Here is a 22,364-nt window from a genome sequence, read left to right on the forward strand (position 1 = left end):
GCATAAGGACAGAGTTCATGGAAATCTCCCTTAGTAAAGAAGTAGACAATTGGGCTGGGAAGGTGGCTCAGTGGTAGAGCGCTCGCCTTGCATGCCTGAGGCCCTGGGTTCGATTCCTCAGCACCACATAAGCAAAAAGAAAAAAGCCGGAAGTGGCACTGTGGCTCAAGTGGTAGAGTGCTAGCCTTGAGCTGAAGAGCTGAAGGACAGCGCCCAGGCCCAGAGCTCAGGCCCCACGACCAGACCCCCCCCCAAAAAAAAGAAGAAGTAGACAATGCACACACATACTATGTTCATATTCCTACTAATAAGTAAAAGGAGAAAACATTTTATAATACCCAGGAACAATTTAATTTTGACAGCTCTGGGGTGTTAACTGATACTTAGTGGACAGACTTATAGGTGCTTCAAAGTATCCCACAGTGAGTAGGTAGTCCCCTAAAATAAACAATAATACCCCAATCAAATTGTACTGCCACGCTGAGAAGTATTACATCCCCAATGTTCTGTTTTCTAGCACTGAAAGTAGGACACTGGGTTTCCCACATTCTCTAGTGGGTATTTTAGAATTTCTTCAATTTTGACTAAAAATCATTTACTTCTTTGAGAATACATGTCTATATCTGATATACTATTATCATAAGATACAATTCCAAGTATGTGGATTATATTGCAACTATAGATGTATTCTTTCTGTATATTCATTCTTTTCAATGTGCAAATTATATGTGATTCATTTAACAAACTTTTCTAAAACCCAATGCAAATGTCACCTCTTCCTGGATTTTTTTTCTTAATTACTGAATTGTTAGTTGTTCTTTCTTCTGAGTTCCTGTAGCAATCTATACATACTCTTATTCTTGTACTTATCACCCTATGTAGTCATTATTCACTTAAAGGTCATTTCCATTTAGAAAATAAGCCTTTCAGAATAGAGGCTGTGTAGGATGTGCTAAATACCCCCACAGTATACTGGGAGCCCCCAGTATCAAAGAATTAGGCAGCTCAAAATGTCAGCAATGCTGAGGTTGAGAAATCCTGCATTTCAGAAATCTTTATAACTCCAGTGCCCACATGTACCTTCCATAAAAAAGGAGCACAGATGATTAAGCAAATGAATGAATATTCACAAAGAACACTAATGCACAAATATCATGAGTTCTATTCTATTTTTTATGACAGGCTTATTTGATTATATCATCATAAAAATTAAAACTTCATGCATATGGTCATCTAAAAGAAAAATGAGGAATCATTTGACAGAATGATTATAGTTTAGCAATAAACATATGAACAAAAAAGCAATAGGCCATGTTATAGACTGTCTACAATCTAACCACTTGTGGGTAAGTGAAAAGAGCCTTTTATAAAGGGGTGAAATATAGAAACAATATTCAATGCCATCTTTGAAAACAAAAACAGTAATTTCATACTGAATATCTAAAATGAAAGACATTATATTGGAAAGAGAGCTTCAGAAATAGAAACATATAATAATCCTAGTCAAAAGTAATGATAGCAAGTGAAAATTGTTGTAAATTGGGATTGTAAAAATAAAAGGAGACTAAATTTAAAAAGAAGTAAGCTTATAAAAATAACTTAAGGGGGTCTGGGAAGGTGGCTCAGTGGTAGAGCACTTGCCTTGCATGCTTGAGGCCCTGGGTTCAATTCCTCAGCACATAAGCAGAAAAAAAAAAAGCCGTAAGTGGCGCTGTGGCTCAAGTGGTAGAGCGCTAGCCTTGAGCTGAAGAGCTGAGGGACAGCACCCGGGCCCAGAGTTCAGGCCCCACAACCGGACCCCCCCCAAAAATAATAATAAAATAACTTAAGGTCCAAGAAATAATTTAGAATGTACCAAGGGAAAGTTCCCCCTTCCCTAGCAAACAAATTTCAGTTCCAATAGGAAGGAGAAGAAATTATGCCATAAAATATAGCACGTAGGTAATGAAGTTATGAACCAAATATTTCAAAAGTAGGAGTCCAAGACTAGAATAGTCAAAAAAAAAAAGTTCACAGGTGGTCTAGAGGCTACCCATTTCTCACACAAAAAGGAATTGATACTTATTGTTTCCTTATACATGATCTTGGTCAGTCTAGAGTTAAATAGGCATGTTCAATATAGAAAGAAAGTGGCTGTCAGAAATAGGAAATGTTTCAGGCTTGACGGTATTTTGATCCCTGTCCCAGGTGCTCAGTACTATGGTTGACATGCAAAAGCATCATAGACTATCTGTCAACAAATGACCATGCTATGCTCCCATCAAGCATTATTTATTGAGAAATGAATGAGTAAAGGGATATTAAATGGAATGAAGGTTTTAGCAAAAGGTTTTACACTAAGAAAATTCATATCAAAATCCCCCATGTTGTTCAATCAAAGGGTCTCTTCTCTGACCTATCAGCAGCTTTCATTGTACTTTGTCAGATTTGTCTGCCTTGAAATGCTTACTGCATGCACTTTATATACTCCTGTGATTTTTCTTGTAGGACCCTAGTTACTTGTCATTCTTTTTAGACTCAACTTCACATCCTCTTGGACCTATTTTCTTCCCATGTACACTCACTATGTTGGTGATCTCGTAGTCTCACAACTTTATATGCATTTCTATGCTGCTAAGGTCAAAATGTCTTTCTTTCTTGGACTTTTTTCTTATACTCCAGACTTGATTGACATCTCTGGTTGGCTTTTGTTTTGTTTTGTTTTCCATTTTTAAGTCCCTGATAGTGTCTGAGTGGCAAGAGTATTATGTTTGATGTTTATAAAAGCCAAATAACTACTGGGTGCTGGTGGCTCATGCCTGTAATCCTAGATACTCAAGAGGCTGAGATATGAGGATCTTGGTTCAAAGCCAGCCCAGCAGGAAAGTCCATGAGACTCTTTTCTCTGATTAAACACCAGAAAAACGGAAGTGGCACTGTGGCTCAGGTGGTAGACTGCTCGGCTTGAGCTGAAGAGTGCAGGGGCAGTGCCCAAACCCAGAATTCAAGCCCCACAACCGACAACAAAAAAAGAGCCTATTTTAAAGAAGAAATTAAGAAATTCTAAGATTTAGGACCAAGATGCTTCAAGACTTTCTTCCTAGATAGGACTTCGTAAGAGTAATCTAGGTGATAAGGAGACCACATCTTGCAGAAAACACCATCTTTTTATGTTTTCTGTTTATTTAAGAATGGTTTGGGAAATGATGACTGCATTTGGAGTATGTTAGTGTACCCTAACCTTTGACACAATGTTTTGCTCACAGTCTTTCAAATAGTCAGAAGTGTTGCAGTATTGAGACAATACTTATAGGAGACAAAGACTACTTAAATTTGTCTGTAATGTAATTTCATTCAGGAACAAAACTGATGATTTTTTTAAAAGCTCTGTATTGTAGAGTTTTAGAATGCTTTCCTAAAGATTGAATTGGTTCTCAAAACAGTGATGATTCTTTAAAGTATGCATTAAGAGATTTCACAGCAGACCCTATCCTAGCATAGATATTTAACCAGGTTTTTGTTAAACAGCCAGCCCTCTTTTTCAACAATATAGTCTCAAATAGGAACCAATGCTGTAGAAGTTCATGATAAGCTACCAAAGGCCATCAGGTTGCAGTTTGTGTACACTCACATTTATTTGCAATTTTTGTCTTACGGAAGAATAATCCTCATTTTTGCGTACCACACAAATTTTGTATAGTCTACAATTTGTGTCAGATGAACATAACAAAAGACTTGAGTGTGGTATTTTTTTAGGTAATACATCATATATTCCCTCATAATACTATGTCTCTTCCTCTGTTACAGGTCAATGCACAAACTGGCCCAATTGGAAAGACTTGACCTAGGAAATAATGAATTCAGTGAGCTGGTAAGCAAATGCATTTTCTAAACTTGATAAATGCACACCAGGAGATCATTTCTTATGCTATCTCATGGGAATCTCAGGTTCTAAAGCATTGAGTGCCTATTTACATCTGCTAAATATAAAAACAAAACCTTAGATTTAAAGTGATTCTTTTACTATATCATAGACAGTGAACTTAATAACACAGCTATCACTAGAGAAAAAACTTGAGATTGAAACAGATGCATGTTATCTGTTTGAGCACCAACTACATTGCAGGAACTATGGAAGTGTGTTATATATTTATGTCATTTAATTCTGATTTACTATGCTACTGTTTTAGTTCTATGGAAATTAGCTTGAAGTAGTAGCTGCTGACATGTGTAATTATTATGTGGCCAAGCATGGGTTACACAGATTTGAGTCACTCCAAGTATCATCAATGTCCATACCTTGAACACATCCCCATCGGAGGCTACTTAGTGTCATTGTATGAGAGCTGTGATTCTTCCTGGCATTGTGTACCTAATTGTACTGACAGCATCTTTCTAATGCACAGGTGTCACTACCTCACTGCCAGAAAGTTTGGCAGAATTCTTCCTGTTTCTTTTATACTCTGGTTTTCTTTAGAACATGTCTGAAGACCAAAATCTCAAATGCAAATTAGAAAGCAAATACTCCTTTAAAAAATGGCCCAGATTTCTTTATTCAGAAGTTTCCTGTTATTTATCTTCAAATTCAAAAATCCAATTCACTTAAAGTTTCAAATTCAAAAATCCAATTCATCTTTCTATCTCAGCTCTGTTGCTATGAAATTTGGGGCAACTCATTTACGTTATTGATAAAATGGAAGATGTAAGTGGTTCCTACATTATAAGGCTTATGTGAGAATTAAATACTACATTTCAAATCCTGGCAAAAAAAAGGAATTCAATGAATGGGCCATATATAAAGTAGACAGGGTTTAATTCAACTGTATTTTGAGTGTCCAAAGAACATTAACTTTGACAATAGCCAATAAAAATTTATTTTTACCATAGCCATAGTATTACCTGGACCATAGCCAATCAAGACATTGCTCCAACTCTGTTAGCTATATACTAATGGACTAAAACAACTTTTACTTTCCTTTGATTAAAAGCTTAATCCTTTTGATGCTTTAGAGGTCCCTTTACAGAATGCTCTTAGAGAAGGAACTCAAAGGTGTAACTTCCCTGAACATTTGCGATACTATTTATGGAAATGAGTTGCAGGCAATGGAAACATGTTTTTTGTTGTTTTTATTGTTGTTAGTGGTGGTGGTGATGGTGTTTGTTTTGCCTTTTTTTTAGGGGAGGCAAAGTGAGGCACAGAAAGGGAGGGTGGAAGGGTGAACAAATATAGTCATGCTATTCCATTTACAACACGTGGGAAATGACCTATGTAACTTGTGGACAGGAGAGGAAGAAGAAACTGGGGGAAAGAAAAAGAAGTGGTGACATTGTCAAAAGGAAGAAATGTAGTTATTCCCTGACTTATGAAATGACAACCTCTCTGTACAACATTTAATAATAACAATAAAGGTTATATAATTTTTTTAAAAAATGGAAAAAGAGGTCCATTTAGGTTGTATTACATCCCCTTAAGTAAATATTCTCAGTCTCTCATGCATCCTCTCTCATTCTCCCTTTCTCTGCTTCCTTCTCTCTGGTGGAATTAGAGTCTGTGCTAAGGAAGTGACAAGTTTGATGACCTGATTTCTCAAGGAGGGTTACAGGGAATGCTGGGAACACATGCTGGCATCTGAGCTGTAGTCTGAAGTTGATAATGTCTCCTAGATGTCATTATTAGTCTTAGCCTGAGGTCAGCTTTGGGGCTCTGGCATATGCTCCCTGAGAGCAGTAGCCACCTCCCTCATGCATGCATTGCTACACTGATCTCTCACTGTCCAGTCCTCATTCCAGCACAAAGTGTGGCGTCCACCCCAGTTTCTGTTGGGATTGTACCACACCAGCCATAATGTCAATGATAACCCAATAGCCAGTTGGCAAGGCCACATGATATACAAACTGAGACAGGCAAGGTAAACAGAAACTTCTGAGCTCCTCTTCTGAGCATTACATTTACTCTCTGTCTTAAATACATCCAATGTTTCCTACAGCTTTGCAGCGTGGCTGTTTCCCAAATGTGAGGGCAGGAGACTACTGGGTACAGTCATGCATCACTAGCATTTTTAAATTCTATTTTGCTTTATTGTAAAGGTTATGTACATAGGGGTTATAGTTATCTAAGTAAGGTAATAAATACATTTCTTGTCAGTGTTACCCTCTACCTCATTTTCTCCCACTTTTCCTCTCCCCCAACTTCCCTCCCCTCCAAGTTGTAAAGTTCATTTCCAACATAGTGTCTTGTAAGTATTGCTGCTGCATTGATTCACCCTTTGTCTTTTGTCTCACCATTTTGTCATTCCCCTTCCTTTTGCCAAATCAGATAAATGTATATACAAAACACAGGGTACCAAAATTAAAAACAGCAACAACAGGGGATAAATCAAAGGGGAAAAATGAAAGAAAAAAGAAATGACTCCACAAAGTACATTTTAAAAAAACAAACAATAGAAAACTCTGAAAATGGCAATATTTACAAAAAGCTATGCAATTCAACGCAATACTCATCAATATCCTAACAACATTCCTTAATGAAATACAAACAGCAAACCAAAAACTCATTTGGAATAACAGAAGACCCCGAATAGCAAAAAAAAATCCTCAGCAGGAAAAACAGTGCTGGAGGAATATCAACATCAAACTTCAAACTCTATTGTAAAGCCATCATTATAAAAACAGCTAGGTACTGGCACATGAACAGGCCTGAGGACTAATAGAATGGAATTGAAGACACAGAAATGATTCCACAGACCTATTGCCATCTCATCTTTGATAAGGGAGCCAAAATCATCAGATGGAAGAAAAGACAACCTCTTCAACAAATGATGCTGGTAGAATTGGCTATACATGTGTAGAAAACTGAAGTTAGATCCTTATATATCACCCTGAACCAGTCAACTCCAAATGGACCAAATTGATCTAAAAGCAAATACCCTGAAAATATTACAGGAATGGAGAGGGGATTCACTAGAGCTCCTTGGCACAGATCAGAACTTTCTAAATAAACATCCAGAAACACAACAAATCTAAAAAAAAAAAAAAATGGGTGGATGAATGGGATTGCATTAAACTACAGAGCTTCTGCATGACAAAGGACATAGCTAACAAGATAAATAGGAAGCGCACAGATTGGGAGAAGATCTTCACTAGCCATACAACAGACAAGGGCCTCATATCAAAAATATACCTAGAGCTCAAAAAATTAAATTTCCCAATAACAAATCCTCAAAGAAACAACCACCCTATTAATAAGTGGGCTAAAGAATTTTAAAGTGACTTCTCTAGAGAGGAAATGATAATAGCCAATAGACACATGAAGAAATGTTCAACATCTCTGGCTATAAAGAAATGCAAATCAAAACCACATTGAGATTATACCTCGCCATTATCAAGAAAATACATAACAGATTCTTCTGGGGATGCAACCAAAGGAAACACTACTATCCTGAGCATCTTTAAAGGAGATGTTTACTGTCCACTTCTCTTCAATCTAGTATTAGAATGCCTAGCTACAGCAATAAGACAAGATGCAGACATAAAGGGGATCCAAATAGGGAAAGAAGAAATAAAACTCTCCCTCTTTGCAGATGACATGATCTTATATTTAAAGAATCCCATAGACTCCACTCCCAAATTACTCAAGCTGATTCAAAACTTTGGCAAAGTAGCAGGTTATAAAATTAACCCCCAAAAATCAATGGCTTTTCTGTATGCCAACAATGAGAAAAGTGTGGCTGAAATTAGGAAAGCAACTCCATTTGTAATAGCCCCACAAAAAATAAAATACCTAAGAATTAACTAAAGAAGTGAAGGACCTCTATGATGAAAACTTTAAAATCTTGAAAAAAGAAATCAACACAGAACTTTAAAAATGGCAAAACCTCCCATGCTCCTGGATTGACAAGATTAACATCGTGAAAATGGCAATACTTCCCAAGGCTATCTACAAATTCAACGCGATACCTATCAAAATTCCACCCTCATTCTTCAAGGAAATAGAAGAGGCAATCCAAAAATTCATATGGAACAATAAAAGACCCCGAATAGCAAAAACGCTCCTCAACGGAAAGAACACTGCTGGAGGAATATCAATACCAAATTTCAAACTCTACTATAAAGCCATAGTAATCAAAACAGCTTGGTATTGGCATAAGAACAGACCTCAGGACCAATGGAATAGAATTGAAAACCCAGAAATGAACCTACAGACCTATAGCCATCTAATCTTCGATAAGGAAGCTAAAACAATAGAATGGAAGAAAGACAGGCTCTTCAGTAAATGGTGCTGGCAAAATTGGTTAACTACATGTAGAAAACTAAAGCTAGATCCTTATATATCACCCTGCACCAGAATCAACTCGAAATGGATCAAAGACCTTGAACTCAAAGCAGACACTCTGAAAACATTACAGGATGGAATAGGAGAAACCCTAGGTCTCCTTGGCTCAGGCCGAAATTTTTTGAATAGAGACCCGGAAACACAACAAATCAAAGAAAGGTTGGACAAATGGGATTGCATAAGGTTGCAGAGCTTCTGCAGGGCAAATGACATAGCTAGCAAGATCAATAGAAAGCCCACCGATTGGGAGAAGATCTTTACTAGCCATACAACGGACAAGGGTCTCATATCTAAAATATACTTGGAACTCAAAAAATTAAACCCCCCAACAACAAATCCTCAAAGAAACAACTGCCCAATAAATAAGTGGGCGAAAGACTTAAAGAGAAGCTTCTCTGAAGAAGAAAGAAGGATGGCCAATAGACACATGAAGAAATGTTCAACATCCCTAGCCATAAAAGAAATGCAAATCAAAACAACATTGAGATATCACCTCACTCCAGTTAGAACAGCAAAAATCAAGAACTCTAACAACAGATGCTGGAGGGGATGTGGACAGAAAGGAACCTTACTTCATTGTTGGTGGGAATGTAAACTTGTTCAACCACTTTGGAAAGCAGTATGGAGGTTCCTCAAAAGACTTCACATAGATCTCCCCTATGATCCAGCAATCCCACTTTTGGGCATTTACCCAAATGTTTACAAACAAGACCACACTAAAGCTACCAGCACAACTATGTTTATTGCAGCATTATTTACCTTAGCGAAGATATGGAACCAACCCAGATGCCCCTCAGTAGATGAATGGATCAAGAAAATGTGGTATATATACACAATGGAATTCTATGCCTCCATCAGAAAGAATGACATTTCCCCATTTGTTAGGAAATGGAAAGGCTTGGAAAAAATTATATTAAGCGAAGTAAGCCAGGCCCAAAGAAACATAGGTCCCATGGTTTCCCTTATTTGCAATATCTAGTATAGGTATGAGTCAAGCGGAAAAGGTCAGATAATGTGATGTTAGGAAAATGAACCCTTAAATATGTATTTTAATGTTTTCGTTTCTTTCATGCATGTGTTTCTAACGCATTTATAAGATTATTTCTTTGTTGCTTTGTATGTCCCTCCCCCACAGTGTAACCCCCGCTTTCACTATATTTGATGTCAGTATAACATGTGGAGGAGATGGGGACAAACAAGTCGTTTAAGGATTCAGGTGGACCTGTTGCAACAATGAGAAGTACAAAATGTCATGTCAAAACCAGCTTTACAATGTCGGTGTGGGGGGGGAGGGGGGTATGATTTGGTGGGGGGGAGGGGGAGGCTGGGAAGGGAGGTGAAGGGTAAACAAAGGAGGAGGCTGCAATGCTTGGTAAGAAATGTATGTATTATCCTGCCCATGTAATTGTAACCCCTCTGTACAGTATGTTCTCAAATAAAATACAATAAAATTTAAAAAAAATAAATAAAGGAGATGTTTATTAATGTGAGTAGATAGACTGATGATATCCGTAAACAACAGACAGTATTAAATTGGTAGTTGATAATAATAGATATTGGTTGCTATGGGAATCCCAAGCTTCCCTACAGACAGATATTTTTCATCTAGTGATAGGAAAAAGATAATACGGTGGATTCAAACAGGTAGATTTGGCTGTCAGCTCTCTCACTGACTAGCTGGTAGCTTCAAGTCCATAGCTCACTTTCTAGCTTCAGTTTCCTTATCAATAAAATAAGGCTATCAATCTCATCTATTTCATGGGCATGGGGGAAATTTTTCATGCAAAAGATACAATCTACATCTCAATTAACTTTAGTTTTCAAGTATTTTACAAGTTTCTCATATAGATATATGCAAATAAGTGTTTTATTGTAAAGATTTAGGTCAACAAAGATGCATGGAATATGCTTATTTTATGAAAATAAACTTACTGGAAGTAAATTTAAAATTACTGGCTTTATGTTTTATGGTACCTCAGAAATCATCACCTAAACAGAAACAGCTTTTATGTTTTTGATATGATAATATTTTAGGCAAGGTGCAAAAAAAATGAGTCTCTTTTCCTTTATTTCTCATTTGCATAGGACTTTTTGATGATGCTCAGCTCTTTGAAGAGTATAATCATGGAACTTTGTGTTTCTAATGCTAAACTAGTGGTGGTATTAGTCATATGTGTGGAATAGGCAGTTGTTTCGTGACAGGAACAACTTTTAATGAGAAAATGAGAGAAACTGCACTGACAAGAGGACTTAAGAAACAATACAGGCAAAGATGGGATCAAATTCCATCCTACCAGGTTATCTTCCGATGATTTACTTAGTATAACACATGAAAGAGATAATTGGCAAGGAGATGACTGTAATGTAAAAGACAAAGACAAAAAATAAACTTAGAATGTGCGAGCCTGATAAAAATGGAATAGCTTGAGAAGATTATAAATATCTGAAATGAGGCTTGAACTATAAATGTATACTTAGAGATGCCAATTTAATTCTGCAAAATTAAACCAATTAGCAAAAATCCTAAAGGTACATTTTTAACAGCAACAAACACAGAATATATTGAACAAAGTTCTAGGAGTAGCATAGTTTTCATCTTTCATCAGTTCTGCTCAATATAAAACAAATTCATTAAGAGGTCTTTATAGTTAAAAGAAAAATAGTTTTATATATATAACTATATATATAACTATATATATGTAAACTCAGCCAGACTCATAACTGTAATCCTAGCTACTCAGGAGCCTGAGATCTAAGGATCATGGTTTGAAGCCAGCCTGACAGAAAGTTCTTGAGACTCTCATCTCCAATAAACTACTCAGGAAAGGTGGAAAGTGGTGCTATGGTCAAGGGGTAAAGGGCTAGTCTTGAGCACAAAGAATATCAGGGACAGTGTTCAGATCCTCAGCTCAAACCTCAGGACCAGCAAAAAAAAATCATCTGAGATCCCATATCTATATATAACCATTGTTAATAGTTTTGTATATTCTCCCTCATTAATTCCTTTTTATAATGTTAAATTAAAATTATTCTGAAGTCAAAGGTAGGACACTACTGGGATGATGTGTGGCACTGGATAGCATTGACCCTTAAAAATCCTCTCCCTTATTGTGGGTACAATGTCCTTTTAAGTGTCACAGAAAGTTTTCTGACCCTCCCAACAGTTATAGAAAAATCAGGGATACTGAAACCGATTCAACTATCAAGGGTCTAAAGCCCTAGAGTAGGCATGGCCTCAAGTAGTTATATCTAGTGAATTCAGTCCTTTCTAGTCTGAACTGGTGGAGCAAATATTATTATTATTATCATTTTGCTCAAGGCTAGCACTCTACCACTTAATGCACAGCTTTTTGGTGATTATTTGGAGACAAGTATCTCATGGAATTTACTGACCAGGTTGGCTTCAAATCTGGATCCTCAGATCTCAAATTCCTGAGTAGCTAGGATTACAGGCTTGAGCCACTGTGCCTAGTGCCTAGTGATATTTGAACCCTCCACTTCTTTAAGTTTATTGAGGTTGCACTTTTACTACTTTGATCCAGTAATGAATTGTATTGAGATAGTCCTGACATTAAGATCAACTTTTTGTTTCTGATGAAGACATCAGGATTATATTATAATCACAATCTTCTACATATATATTAGTCTGTACAACTATTAAACATTTCCTGAGATTGAATAATTTAAAGCAATATCCTTATAAGGAAATCTCTTTCTCCCCATTCTGAAGATTAGGAACCCAAAGAGAAGGCACTGGCACATCCAGGATCTGGTGGGTGGCCAGTGTTTCTGATTTTTATGGTGGTGCCTATTGCCGTGTCCCTACCTGGTAGAATGTAGAAAGAACCTTCTTTTATAAGGGCCGTAATACATCCATGAGTTTATCATTTCTAAAACACCTCATGTATATCTGAAAACTACCACAATGAGCATTAAAGTTCAACATGAATTTTGAAGAATAGATCATCATATAAACTGTTCAATTCTGTTCAAGGTTTATTAAAATCTACACTGTAACATTTGTACACACTAGTCCCCTACACACCATGCTTCCTTGTAATTCACTAATTTTAGAAAATTATCAGCCTTTATCTCTTCAAAATTGACCGTTTATCTATTTTTTCCTCTCTCCTGCTGGATTTAGAGTATGAATATAAGTGCTTTAGATACTTTAGATAATTTAATCCACTATTTTATGCCTTTTCCATGAAAATGTAATCTTCCTTTAAGATATTTTTTTCCTTCCTACTTAACATTGTCCAGTATTAATGCTCCAGGATTTGGAAGCAGGATGATAATATCATTGTGAGAATATTTTCAACATTTTTGGACTATCATGTGCAATTTACTCACAGAAATACTTGGGTTACATAGCAAAACATGGTTTTAAAACAAAACCTCTACGTGACAGCAGCAAAAAAATGTCAAGAAAAAGAGAAATAGTCTATGTGTAATAAAAAAAAACACATTTAATTTTTAAGAACAATGAAAAGGTGGGTTATATCTACAAAATCAGAGAATTCATCAAAAAACAAATAGTACTAGAAGCCAGTGGGTCACACCTGTAATCCTAGCTGAGATTTGAGATGAGAAGCTGAGATCTGACTATCGAAGTTCAAAGCCAGCCTGGGCAGGAAAGTCTGTGAGATCATATCTCCAATTAACCACCAATTAAGCACTGTCCCTGAGCCTTTATGCTCAAGGCTAGTGCTAAAGCTCTAGATTCAAGTCCCAGGATGAACACATGGGCACAGAGACAGGGAGACAGAGAGACAGAGAGAGAGAAAGAAAGAGTTCCCTTACCATTTAAGACTCTGTGTTTACCAAAAATATTTCATAAATGTAACCATCTATGGATATTAGAGTATATCGTAGGAAACAACTTCATAGAGAAGCAATAAAATAGTACTCTAAAAGTCACAATACTAAAGATTACAATAAGGAAGAATTTTTCATCTTAATATGCAAATGGATTTTGTTTCTGTTTATTTTTCTCACTGGATTTTATGGACTCATAAAAATTTCAGAGACAAAGTAAATAAAAAGAAATTTTAGACAGAGATATTCTAATGGGTACAAATTGAAACATGCACCAATCATATGAAATATATAAGCAATATAAATGTATTTTCATAGAATTTTGTAAGGCGTGAGTTTGAAATTGTTTAGCATGCTTATGCCTTAAGTGGTACTGAAAGCTGATTAGAATTAAACTCATTTTATTAAAAAGTATTGTAGTGAGGTTCCACTCCCCTGGTTTTCCCAAGGTGTCCTTGCTTTCAATGACCTATGAAGCATGTCTAACAGGTTTTTTTAGGAAAAATAATGATTAACTTATCTGTTTTCCAGCATTTATTTCTTAACTACTAAGTCCAAATAAATACTCCTTGTCTCTCACCTGTATTCTTAGCTACTCAAGAGGCTAAGACCTAGAGAAATTTAGATCCAAGCCAGCAAGAACAGAAAAGTCCTGGAGATTCCATCCAATTAACCAGATAAATGCCAGACTGGAGGTGTGGTTAAGAGAATTAAGCAAGAGAATGAGGCCCTGAGTTCAAACATGGGAGGAAACCCAACAATTAAGATCATAGAGAATATATATATATATATATATATATATATATGCATATATATATTCTCACAGATATTGTCAGAGGATATTAATTTATCAAGAAAAATGTAAGACTTGAAACTTATTTTTAAAGTTCCTGAAGGCACATAAATCTTTGTGTCAATCAGAAGCCTGTCAGAGGATGGAAACTATACCAATTATTTCACAAAGAAAATTTAATATAAAGAATAATTAGGTACTGGAGAAATAAAGGGGCCAGAAGGCAACATGGAAATATTGTAATGATAATGACTCTGGGAAATAGACAGCACTCCTAATGTGGGAGGAAAGTGGGGAGGATGGCTGAAGAATGGGAAGGTGTGGCTGGAGCCATGAGGAGGAGCACCCACCAGCTGCTGTGATGGCTTGGCAAGAAATGACAAGGCTGTCCTAACCATATGGGAGAGTAAAATGACAGACCTAGAACAGCTGCTGTCACTTGTGTTTAGTGTCACTACAGGGTGAAAAGATTGCTGATCAAAGCACAAGAAGACCAGAAGTGAACAGAAAAAAACAAATCCCTTCTTCTTACAGCCCTAATGTCTCTCTAGGGTACCTGATTAATAAAGCGAAACATAGAGACACTGGTTGAAAAGGAAATGTGTTTAACTCCACAATTACAGAGTATAGAAGAGAGAGCTCACAGCTCAAAGACAATAGTTTAATAACCATCAAACTGGTACTGTCTTTTTCCAGGCATTTTTATTGTATTGTATTGTATTTTATTATAAAGGCAATCTACAGAGGGGTTCCAGTTACATAAGTCAGATAAAGAGTACATTCCTTTTTTAAATAAACTCTCCCAGTTTTTCCCTTCTGTCTCCACACAAAAGTTGTATAGTTCATTTGTAACATAGTGTCTACTGAGTACCATTGCTACGTTTGTTCACCCTTTGTCCCTCTATCTCTGTACCCCTCCTTAACCTCCCCAAAGACATGTAAGTGAGAAAGCAAGACAAAAAGAAAAGAAAATGAAAATAACAATAAAAACCCTTTATTTCCATTTCCTGGAGTTCATTTTAATTAATATTATTTTAAATGATCAGCTGCACATAGTTATTGTGCATTTGTGTAAGAATATCTTCCTTTGGCTCTCACTGTGTGTGAATGTCTAGAGACCTGTAAAATTTATCATCTCCCAGTGTAATTTTTTTTTTACCATCCAGTGTGTTTACTTGTAGACTTACAGGCACATTCTAGCTACAACAAATGAGGAAACATACAACCTATGTTTCTCTGGATCTGGCTTACTTCACTTAATGTAATTTTTTCCAAGTATTTCCATTTCCTAACAAATGGTACAATATAATTCTTTCTGATGGATGAGTAGAATTCCATTGTGTGTGTGTGTGTGTATACATATTATATATGCATATATATATACAAGATATGGTATATATTTTTTTCTTAATCCATTTGTCCATTGAGAACTATCTGGGCTGATTCCATATCTTAGCTGTGGTAAATAATGCTGCAGTGAGCATGATTGTGCTGGTAGCTTTAGTGTGTTTACCTTGTTTGTGTTCTATTGGATAAATGCCCACATAAAGAAATGTTCATCATCTCTAGCCATAAAAAATGCAAATCAAAACAACATTGAGATTCCAATGAGATTCCACTTACCCCAGTTAGAATGACTATTATCAAGAAAACTAATAATAATAGATGCTGGTGTGTATTTTTTTTTGGTCGATCATGGGACTTGAACTCTGGGCTTGGGCACTGTCCCTACACTCTTCAGCTCAAGGTAAGCTCTCTACTGCTTGAGCCACAGTGCCACTTCCAGTGCTGGTGTGTATGTGGCCAAAGGGAATTCTATTACACTGTTGGTAGGAATGTGAACTTGTTCAACCACTCTGAAAAGCAGTACAGAGTATCCTCAAAAGACTAAACATATACCATATGACCAACAATTCCACTCCTGGGCATTTATCCAATAGATTGTTGTATCTAAAAAAACAGATAAAAGAAATGTTTTGATAGGCATAGAAAGCTTTTTCTGTTCCCCCTGGCACCTATATGTTTTTGAGTGAATGAATGAGTCATTTGAATTAAAAACAAACAATTCAGTTCTACTCAGAATCACTTCTACATAAGTAAGAACATGTTAATTCAAACTAAACAGAAACTAACAAAGTTAGAAGCAATACTTTTATTTATCTGAAAAACAACCATCTAATCAAAAGCCATCTTTTGAGGTATCAATTTTAGTTTCAGTCTTCTAAATGAATGAAAATTTTCTTGGTGAAGTTTTAAAGGAGAAAATTGGTACTGTAACCAAGTCATATATGTGTATTCCTGTTAGGTGGAATTTGAAAGGAAGCCTTGATGAATCATTCAATTAAAATGCATTTTGGACTGAAAATAATTACAGAGACATTTCTTTCAGAGAATGATCAAATTGGGATCACCATTCTCATCAAAGCAACATCTGTTGACCTAGAGTTTTAATAAGCAATCTCCACTGTCATACACATAAATAAAGAAACTTGTTTTCTTGCTTTCAAACTTTCCCTTTCCTGGCAATTAAGTAAGTCATCTTTATGTCTGTTTCCCGAGGAAGTGGTTTTTCCCTTATTATCTTTTCTCATTACTGCAATATCATGACTGGTCCCTATGAATGAGATTAATTAGCCTTTCCTTCCATAAAAGGATTTTTCTGAGGATAACTTTATTTCAATATAGTCAAATTCTGTGATGATTATGCAAACTGTCTCAACCTAAGAAATTAGAAGATAAAGTGTCCCTTTACAGAATCAGAGTAAAGTACATTAGAGTTCAAATTTACAATCAAGACTCCACAAAGAAAATGGGATTATGCAATCACAGAGTAAACCCAAGAGAACATTCTTCAGTTGTAAATAAAATTAACAAAATAGGTTTAATCTTAAGTTATCAAAACAAATATTTCTTATTTCTGTGCTGAGATAATAATATCTAGATATGCCATCTGAAATTAAATTAATAGAAAAACACTCCTTGGTTTCAGGTTTTACACCAAACTAGAATACAGTAGAAATGCTAAATAAAAATTTAAGAAAAGGGGGCTGGGAAGGTGGCTCAGTGGCAGAGTGCTTGCCTTACATGCATGAGGCCCTGGGTTTGATTCCTCAGCACCACATAAGCAGAAAAAGCTGGAAGTGGTGCTGTGGCTTAAGTGGTAGAGCACTAGCCTTGAGTTGAAGAGCTGAGAGACAGTGCCAGGCCCAGAGTTCAGGCCCCACAACCGGCAAAAAAATAAAAATAAAAAAAATTAAGAAAAGGTAATAGAAAATGTATAGGTAGAAGAACCAAGGAAGCTTCACTGCAAAGGTGACATGTTAATAAAAACCTAGAGGAGATACAAGAGTTGGTCCTATAAATATATAGGTGGAAGATTGCTCCATGCAGGCAAACCAAGTATAGCCTAATATGGGAGGCCACATATTCCTTAGCTTCTGGTCACTCCCTTGCATCAGTTCATCTCTGCTTCTGATATCAATTTTGCTCTATGTTCTCTGACCCTTCTGCTTTCCTCCAATTCATGGAGTACCTTCAGATAATCCAGAATAGTTTCTCTATCTCAAAATCCTGAAATTGATCACGCCCTGAAACATTGCTTTCCTGTATAAAGCAGGATATTCATAGGCAATGGGAATTAGGACTTGGACATCTTTGTGGATCCATTAATTGGTCCACCTTAACACTCAAGAAAGCTAGACATGGGTAGCCTCACACCTGTAAACCTAATTACTCAGGAAGTTGAGATTCAAAGATGGCATTTCAGAGCCAGCCCATGCAGGTAAATCTGAGAGACTTTTTTTCCCAAGTAACCAGCAAAAGCCAAAAATGGAAGATAGACCACCAGCATTGAGTGAAAAAGCTAAGGAAGAGCACAAGCCCTAAGTCCAAGCCTTCAAACCCCACGACTAGCACAAAATCAAAAACAATAAAGTAGTTAAGGTTGACTTCAACATTGAAACCTAATAACTAAAACAGGAAATTTCTATTGTAATAGACTGTCAAAATGAGGATTTTTTTATTCAACTCTTATCTCTTTTAAATTGGGTACAAAATGTCTCTAAATGAATGGCCTGATAAAAGATAAGATAAAATGTCAAGATTTGTTATGTCCTTTTATATTACTACATAGTAAGGATTCTTTAAATATTTCATTGTATTTAAATTTTATTGTAAAGGTGACATACAGAGAAATTAGTTACGTAAGTCAGGTAATGAGTACATTCCTCATTTTCTCCTACATTTTCCCCTCTAAACCCTCTACCCCCTAAAGTTGTAAAGTTCATTTCCAAGATATTATCTAGTGAGTATCACTGTTGAATTGGTTTACCCTTTGTCCCACCATTTCTGATTTCTCTTCCCTTCCCCAAATCAGATAAACATGTATACAAGGTAAAGGGTACACAAATAAAATTTTTTAAAAAACAGTGACAACAGGGAATAAACCAAAGGGGAAAAAAGAAAGAAAAAATCAGCACAATAAAAAAATTCCATTTCTTGGAATTCATTTCAATAAGCATCATTCATATGGCCATAGGCACACAGCTATTGGAAATACTTAGAAAAAGTTAGATTAAGTGAAGTAAGCCAGACCCAAACAAACACAGGCTGCATTGTTTCTCTCATTTGTAATAAGTAGAATATGTCTATAAATCTACAGGTTAATACAATGTATAGTAAAAGACAAATATTTATTTTCTTTCTTCCCATCTTTCCTTTCTATATCTTCCTTTCTCTCTTCCTTTCTTTTTTATCTCTCCCTCCTTCCCTCCCTTTCCCCTTTCCTTCCTTCCCCCTTCCTTCCTTCCTTCCTTTGTTTCTTTCTCTCTTTGGTTCTTCCTTTTCTTCCTTCTTTCTTTTTTTCTTTTTCCTTCTTTTTCCTTCCTTCCTTCCTTTCTTTTCTTCCTTTCTTTGTTTCTTTCTTTCCTTCTTCCTTTTTTATCTTTCTTTCTCCTTCCTTCCTTCCTTTCTTTTTTCTCCTTTCTTTCTTCCTTCCTTCCTTCCTTTCTTTGCTTCTCCTTTCTTTCTTCCTTTCTTTCTTCCTTCCTTCCTTCCTTTCTTCCTTCCTTCCTTCCTTCCTTCCTTCCTTCCTTTCTTTCTTTCTTTCTTTCTTTCTTTCTTTCTTTCTTTCTTTCTTTCTTTCTTTCTTTCTTTCTTTCTTTCTTTCTTTCTTTCCCTCTTTCCTTCTTTCCTTTTTTCCTCTTTCTTATCATACCAGTACTGGGGCTTAGGTTAAATTTAGGGCCTCATACTCTTGCTTGATTTTCTTGCTTATGACTGTCACTCTACCACTTGAGCAACATCTCTGATATCAATTGGACTTTTTACACCACATGTATAAATGTAAGTGTTTGTTGTTATTACTGAGTATCTTTTGTCTCAATGTGAAGGACTCCCTTTAGCATTCCTTGCAGAATCCAGGAATGATGAACTTGTTCCATTGACCAATTCCAGCTGTAAAGTCTTTCTTGCCCAGTTCTATTTTCTCATGAATTTTCCCTTGCACCATTCTTCCTGGATAGCCACTCATGGGGCTCCATATTGACTGTGGTGAGTGAAAAAGCAAGTATCCAAAGAAGCACATATCATTGAATTAACACCACTGAGAAAACAGACAGCACAGAAAGGCCCTTCTTTAAATGGCACACCCCTAATTCCCAGGCTGTTGTCCATGCTGGATTAATCAATGTTATGATTAATGTGACAAGTACCTGTTATGAGGCCCTGTGGTTGAGTTCAAATGTCTGCAGAGTGCACCTAACCCATCTTCTCCAGCCAATATAGGGGTAAAGACCTAAAGCTGTATTTGCCAACAAGATGCAAAAGAATTACCCATAAGAACAAACATGTTATGGACTGTCACTTCTATTCTGGTTGTGCTAACCTGAAGTTACCTCAATCACTACCTCCTCTGACCGTACCACTCACATCAGAAACCAATACTAGTCTTTAATGAGTAGTCCCAGCTAGGGAGATAGCCTGACATAATAAGACCTTAATGTTTAAAAATCCTCCAATTGTTCCCCTACGGACTAACTATGACTGGTGTTCCTTCTAGCCCCTGCTGTTCCAAATCCAAAGAATTTCTTAGTTTAAATTGCTAACTTGATTAGATTTTTCTCTAGTTACAAAACTGATTATAGCACAGAACTATAAAAGGGAAATAGAGAGAGAAAAATTCTCTCTACTAACTCACAAGGCTCATCCCTAGCAGTAAGGCCAGTTTATTGCCCTTTTTACTGTGTTTTGTATTGTAAAAATATTGTACAGAGGGGTTACAGTTATATGAATAAGGTAGTGAGTACATTTCCTATTGAAAATTGTTACCTCCTCCTTTGTTTTTCCCCTACCATCCCTTCCCTCCCAACCTCCCCAACTCCTCTCTCCCTGCACCCCAAAGTTGTAAAGTTCATTTTCAACATAGTGTCTTGTACATCTCATTGTTACAATGGGTTAACCTGTATCCTTATTTAAGCATTTTGTTATTTCCCTTCCCCTCCCCAAATTATAAAAATGTATATACAAGATGCAGGGCGGTAGAATCAAATAGGAGATTATATCTTCAAAGTCCCTCTACTCTCAACCATTTGCTTTTACTGAACTTTCATGCATCACAATATATTGCATTCAGCTGGGTGCTTGTGGCTCATGTCTGTAATCCTAGCTACTCAGGAGGCTGAGATCTGAGGATCCTGGTTCAAAGCCAGCCCAGGCAGGGAAGTCCATGAGACTCATAAAAACCACGAGAAAACCAGAAGTGTTTCTGTGTGGCTCAAGTGATAGAACACTAGCTTTGAAGAGCTCAAGGACAGAGCCTAGGCCCAGAGTTCCAGTCCCATGACCAAACACAGAGAGAGAGAGAGACAGAGAGAGAGAGAGAGAGAGAGAGAGAGAGAGAGAGAGAGAGAGAGAGAGAGAGAGAGAGAGAGAGAGAACAGAGAGAGAGAGAGACAGAGAGAGAGAGAGAGAGAGAGAGAGAGAGAGAGAGAGAGAGAGAGAGAGAGAAAGCACATTCTCTTGTCTCTTTCCTACATTGGCCAAGTTATAGAAATCTCTCCTGTTTTTTTGTCTCCCTACCATCCTTCAAAAAACCAATACAAAGTCCATTCTCACAGAGCATCTGTGTGTCAATCACAATTCAAAAATGTGGTGACACAGAGTGTAAACGTCCAGGTAAGTCAGCAATAACATCTTTTTTTTTTTTTTTTTTTTTTTGAGATTCTTCCTTACCCCAGTTAGAATGGCTATAATCAAGAAGTAACAACAGATGCTGGAGGGGATGTGGACAGCAGGGAACATTACTTCATTGTTGGTGGGAGTGTAAACTTGTTCAACCACTTCGGAAAGTACTATGGAGGTTCTTCAAAAGACTCCACATAGAGCTCCCCTATAACCCAGCAATCCCAATTTTGGGCATTTACCCAAACAATCACAAACAAGGCTATACTAAAGCTACCAGCACAACTATGTTTATCACGGCATTATTTACTATAGCTAAGATATGGAACCAACCCAAATGCCCCTCGTAGATGAATGGATCAAGAAAATGTGGTATATATATACAATGGAATTCTATGCCTCCATCAGAAAGAATGACATCACCCCATTTGTTAGGAAATGGAAAGACTTGGAAAAATCATATTAAGTGAAGTAAGCCTAAAGAAACATAGGTCCCATGGTTTCCCTTATTTGCAATAACTAGTATAAGTCTAGGACAAGCAAAAAAAGTCAAAAGCTATGTACATATAATCACATAAGATGATGTTAAGTGAAATGAACCCCAAGATACGGACACAACATGTTTTTTCTTGCTTTCTATTGTTTTTAACATATTTTAAATGTACAGTGTGATTTTCTTGTTTCTTTTGTACTCTTTCCCCATGGTATAACCCCTGTTGTCACTGTATTTGATGTCAGTACCCTGCATCTTGTATATACATTTTTATAATTTGGGGGGGGAAGGGAAATAACAAAATGCTTAAATAAGGATACAGGTTAACCCATTGTAACAACTTTGGGGGTGGGGAAGGGGGTAGGGGAAAAACAAAGGAGGAGGTAACAATGCTCGATAAGAAACATACTCATTATCTTACACATGTAACTATAACCGCTCTGTATGCTAGTTAAATGCCTCTTATGCCACTTTCTTTACTATGTGTCAACAAAGAAGCAAGTGCATATACATCTTTTTCAATTATTTCTCATAAGTAGGGTACATTTTTATTACTTTTGATATTTTATATAGTTTTCTATGGTAGATATCCCCTTGCTCATTTAAACTTTAATGTATTGATTTTGAGAATTCTGAGTATTATTGTTCTGAGTATTTTGGAATGCTAATGATGTTGTGACCAACCACTTTTTGTTCATATGTTAAATGTTGTTTGACTAGGTTTACTTTTTATTTGTATGGAAGTTATTATACTACATTAAGTACTTATA

General features: G+C 36.4%; 1 protein-coding gene across 16 annotated transcripts in view; it reads left to right on the top strand.

Annotated features, from left to right (window-relative positions):
• Lrrc7 (leucine rich repeat containing 7) overlaps window positions 1–22,364 on the top strand; it is a 486,949-nt gene that overhangs the window by 321,597 nt on the left and 142,988 nt on the right. For 14 of the 16 annotated variants that reach the window (XM_070006786.1, XM_070006787.1, XM_070006793.1 and 11 more), the window contains exon 8: window positions 3,787–3,850. In XM_070006786.1, the coding sequence (XP_069862887.1) occupies window positions 3,787–3,850 (64 nt within the window). Of the gene's footprint in view, window positions 1–3,786; window positions 3,851–5,525; window positions 5,583–9,446; window positions 9,534–22,364 lie in introns of those variants that run through there. The other 2 variants (XM_070006801.1, XM_070006802.1) reach the window with 2 other exon arrangements.

Source organism: Dipodomys merriami, unplaced genomic scaffold (assembly GCF_024711535.1).
Source record: "Dipodomys merriami isolate MVZ:Mamm:240054 unplaced genomic scaffold, mDipMer1.0.p SCAF_7, whole genome shotgun sequence".
In the NCBI taxonomy this organism is placed as follows: Eukaryota; Metazoa; Chordata; class Mammalia; order Rodentia; family Heteromyidae; genus Dipodomys; species Dipodomys merriami.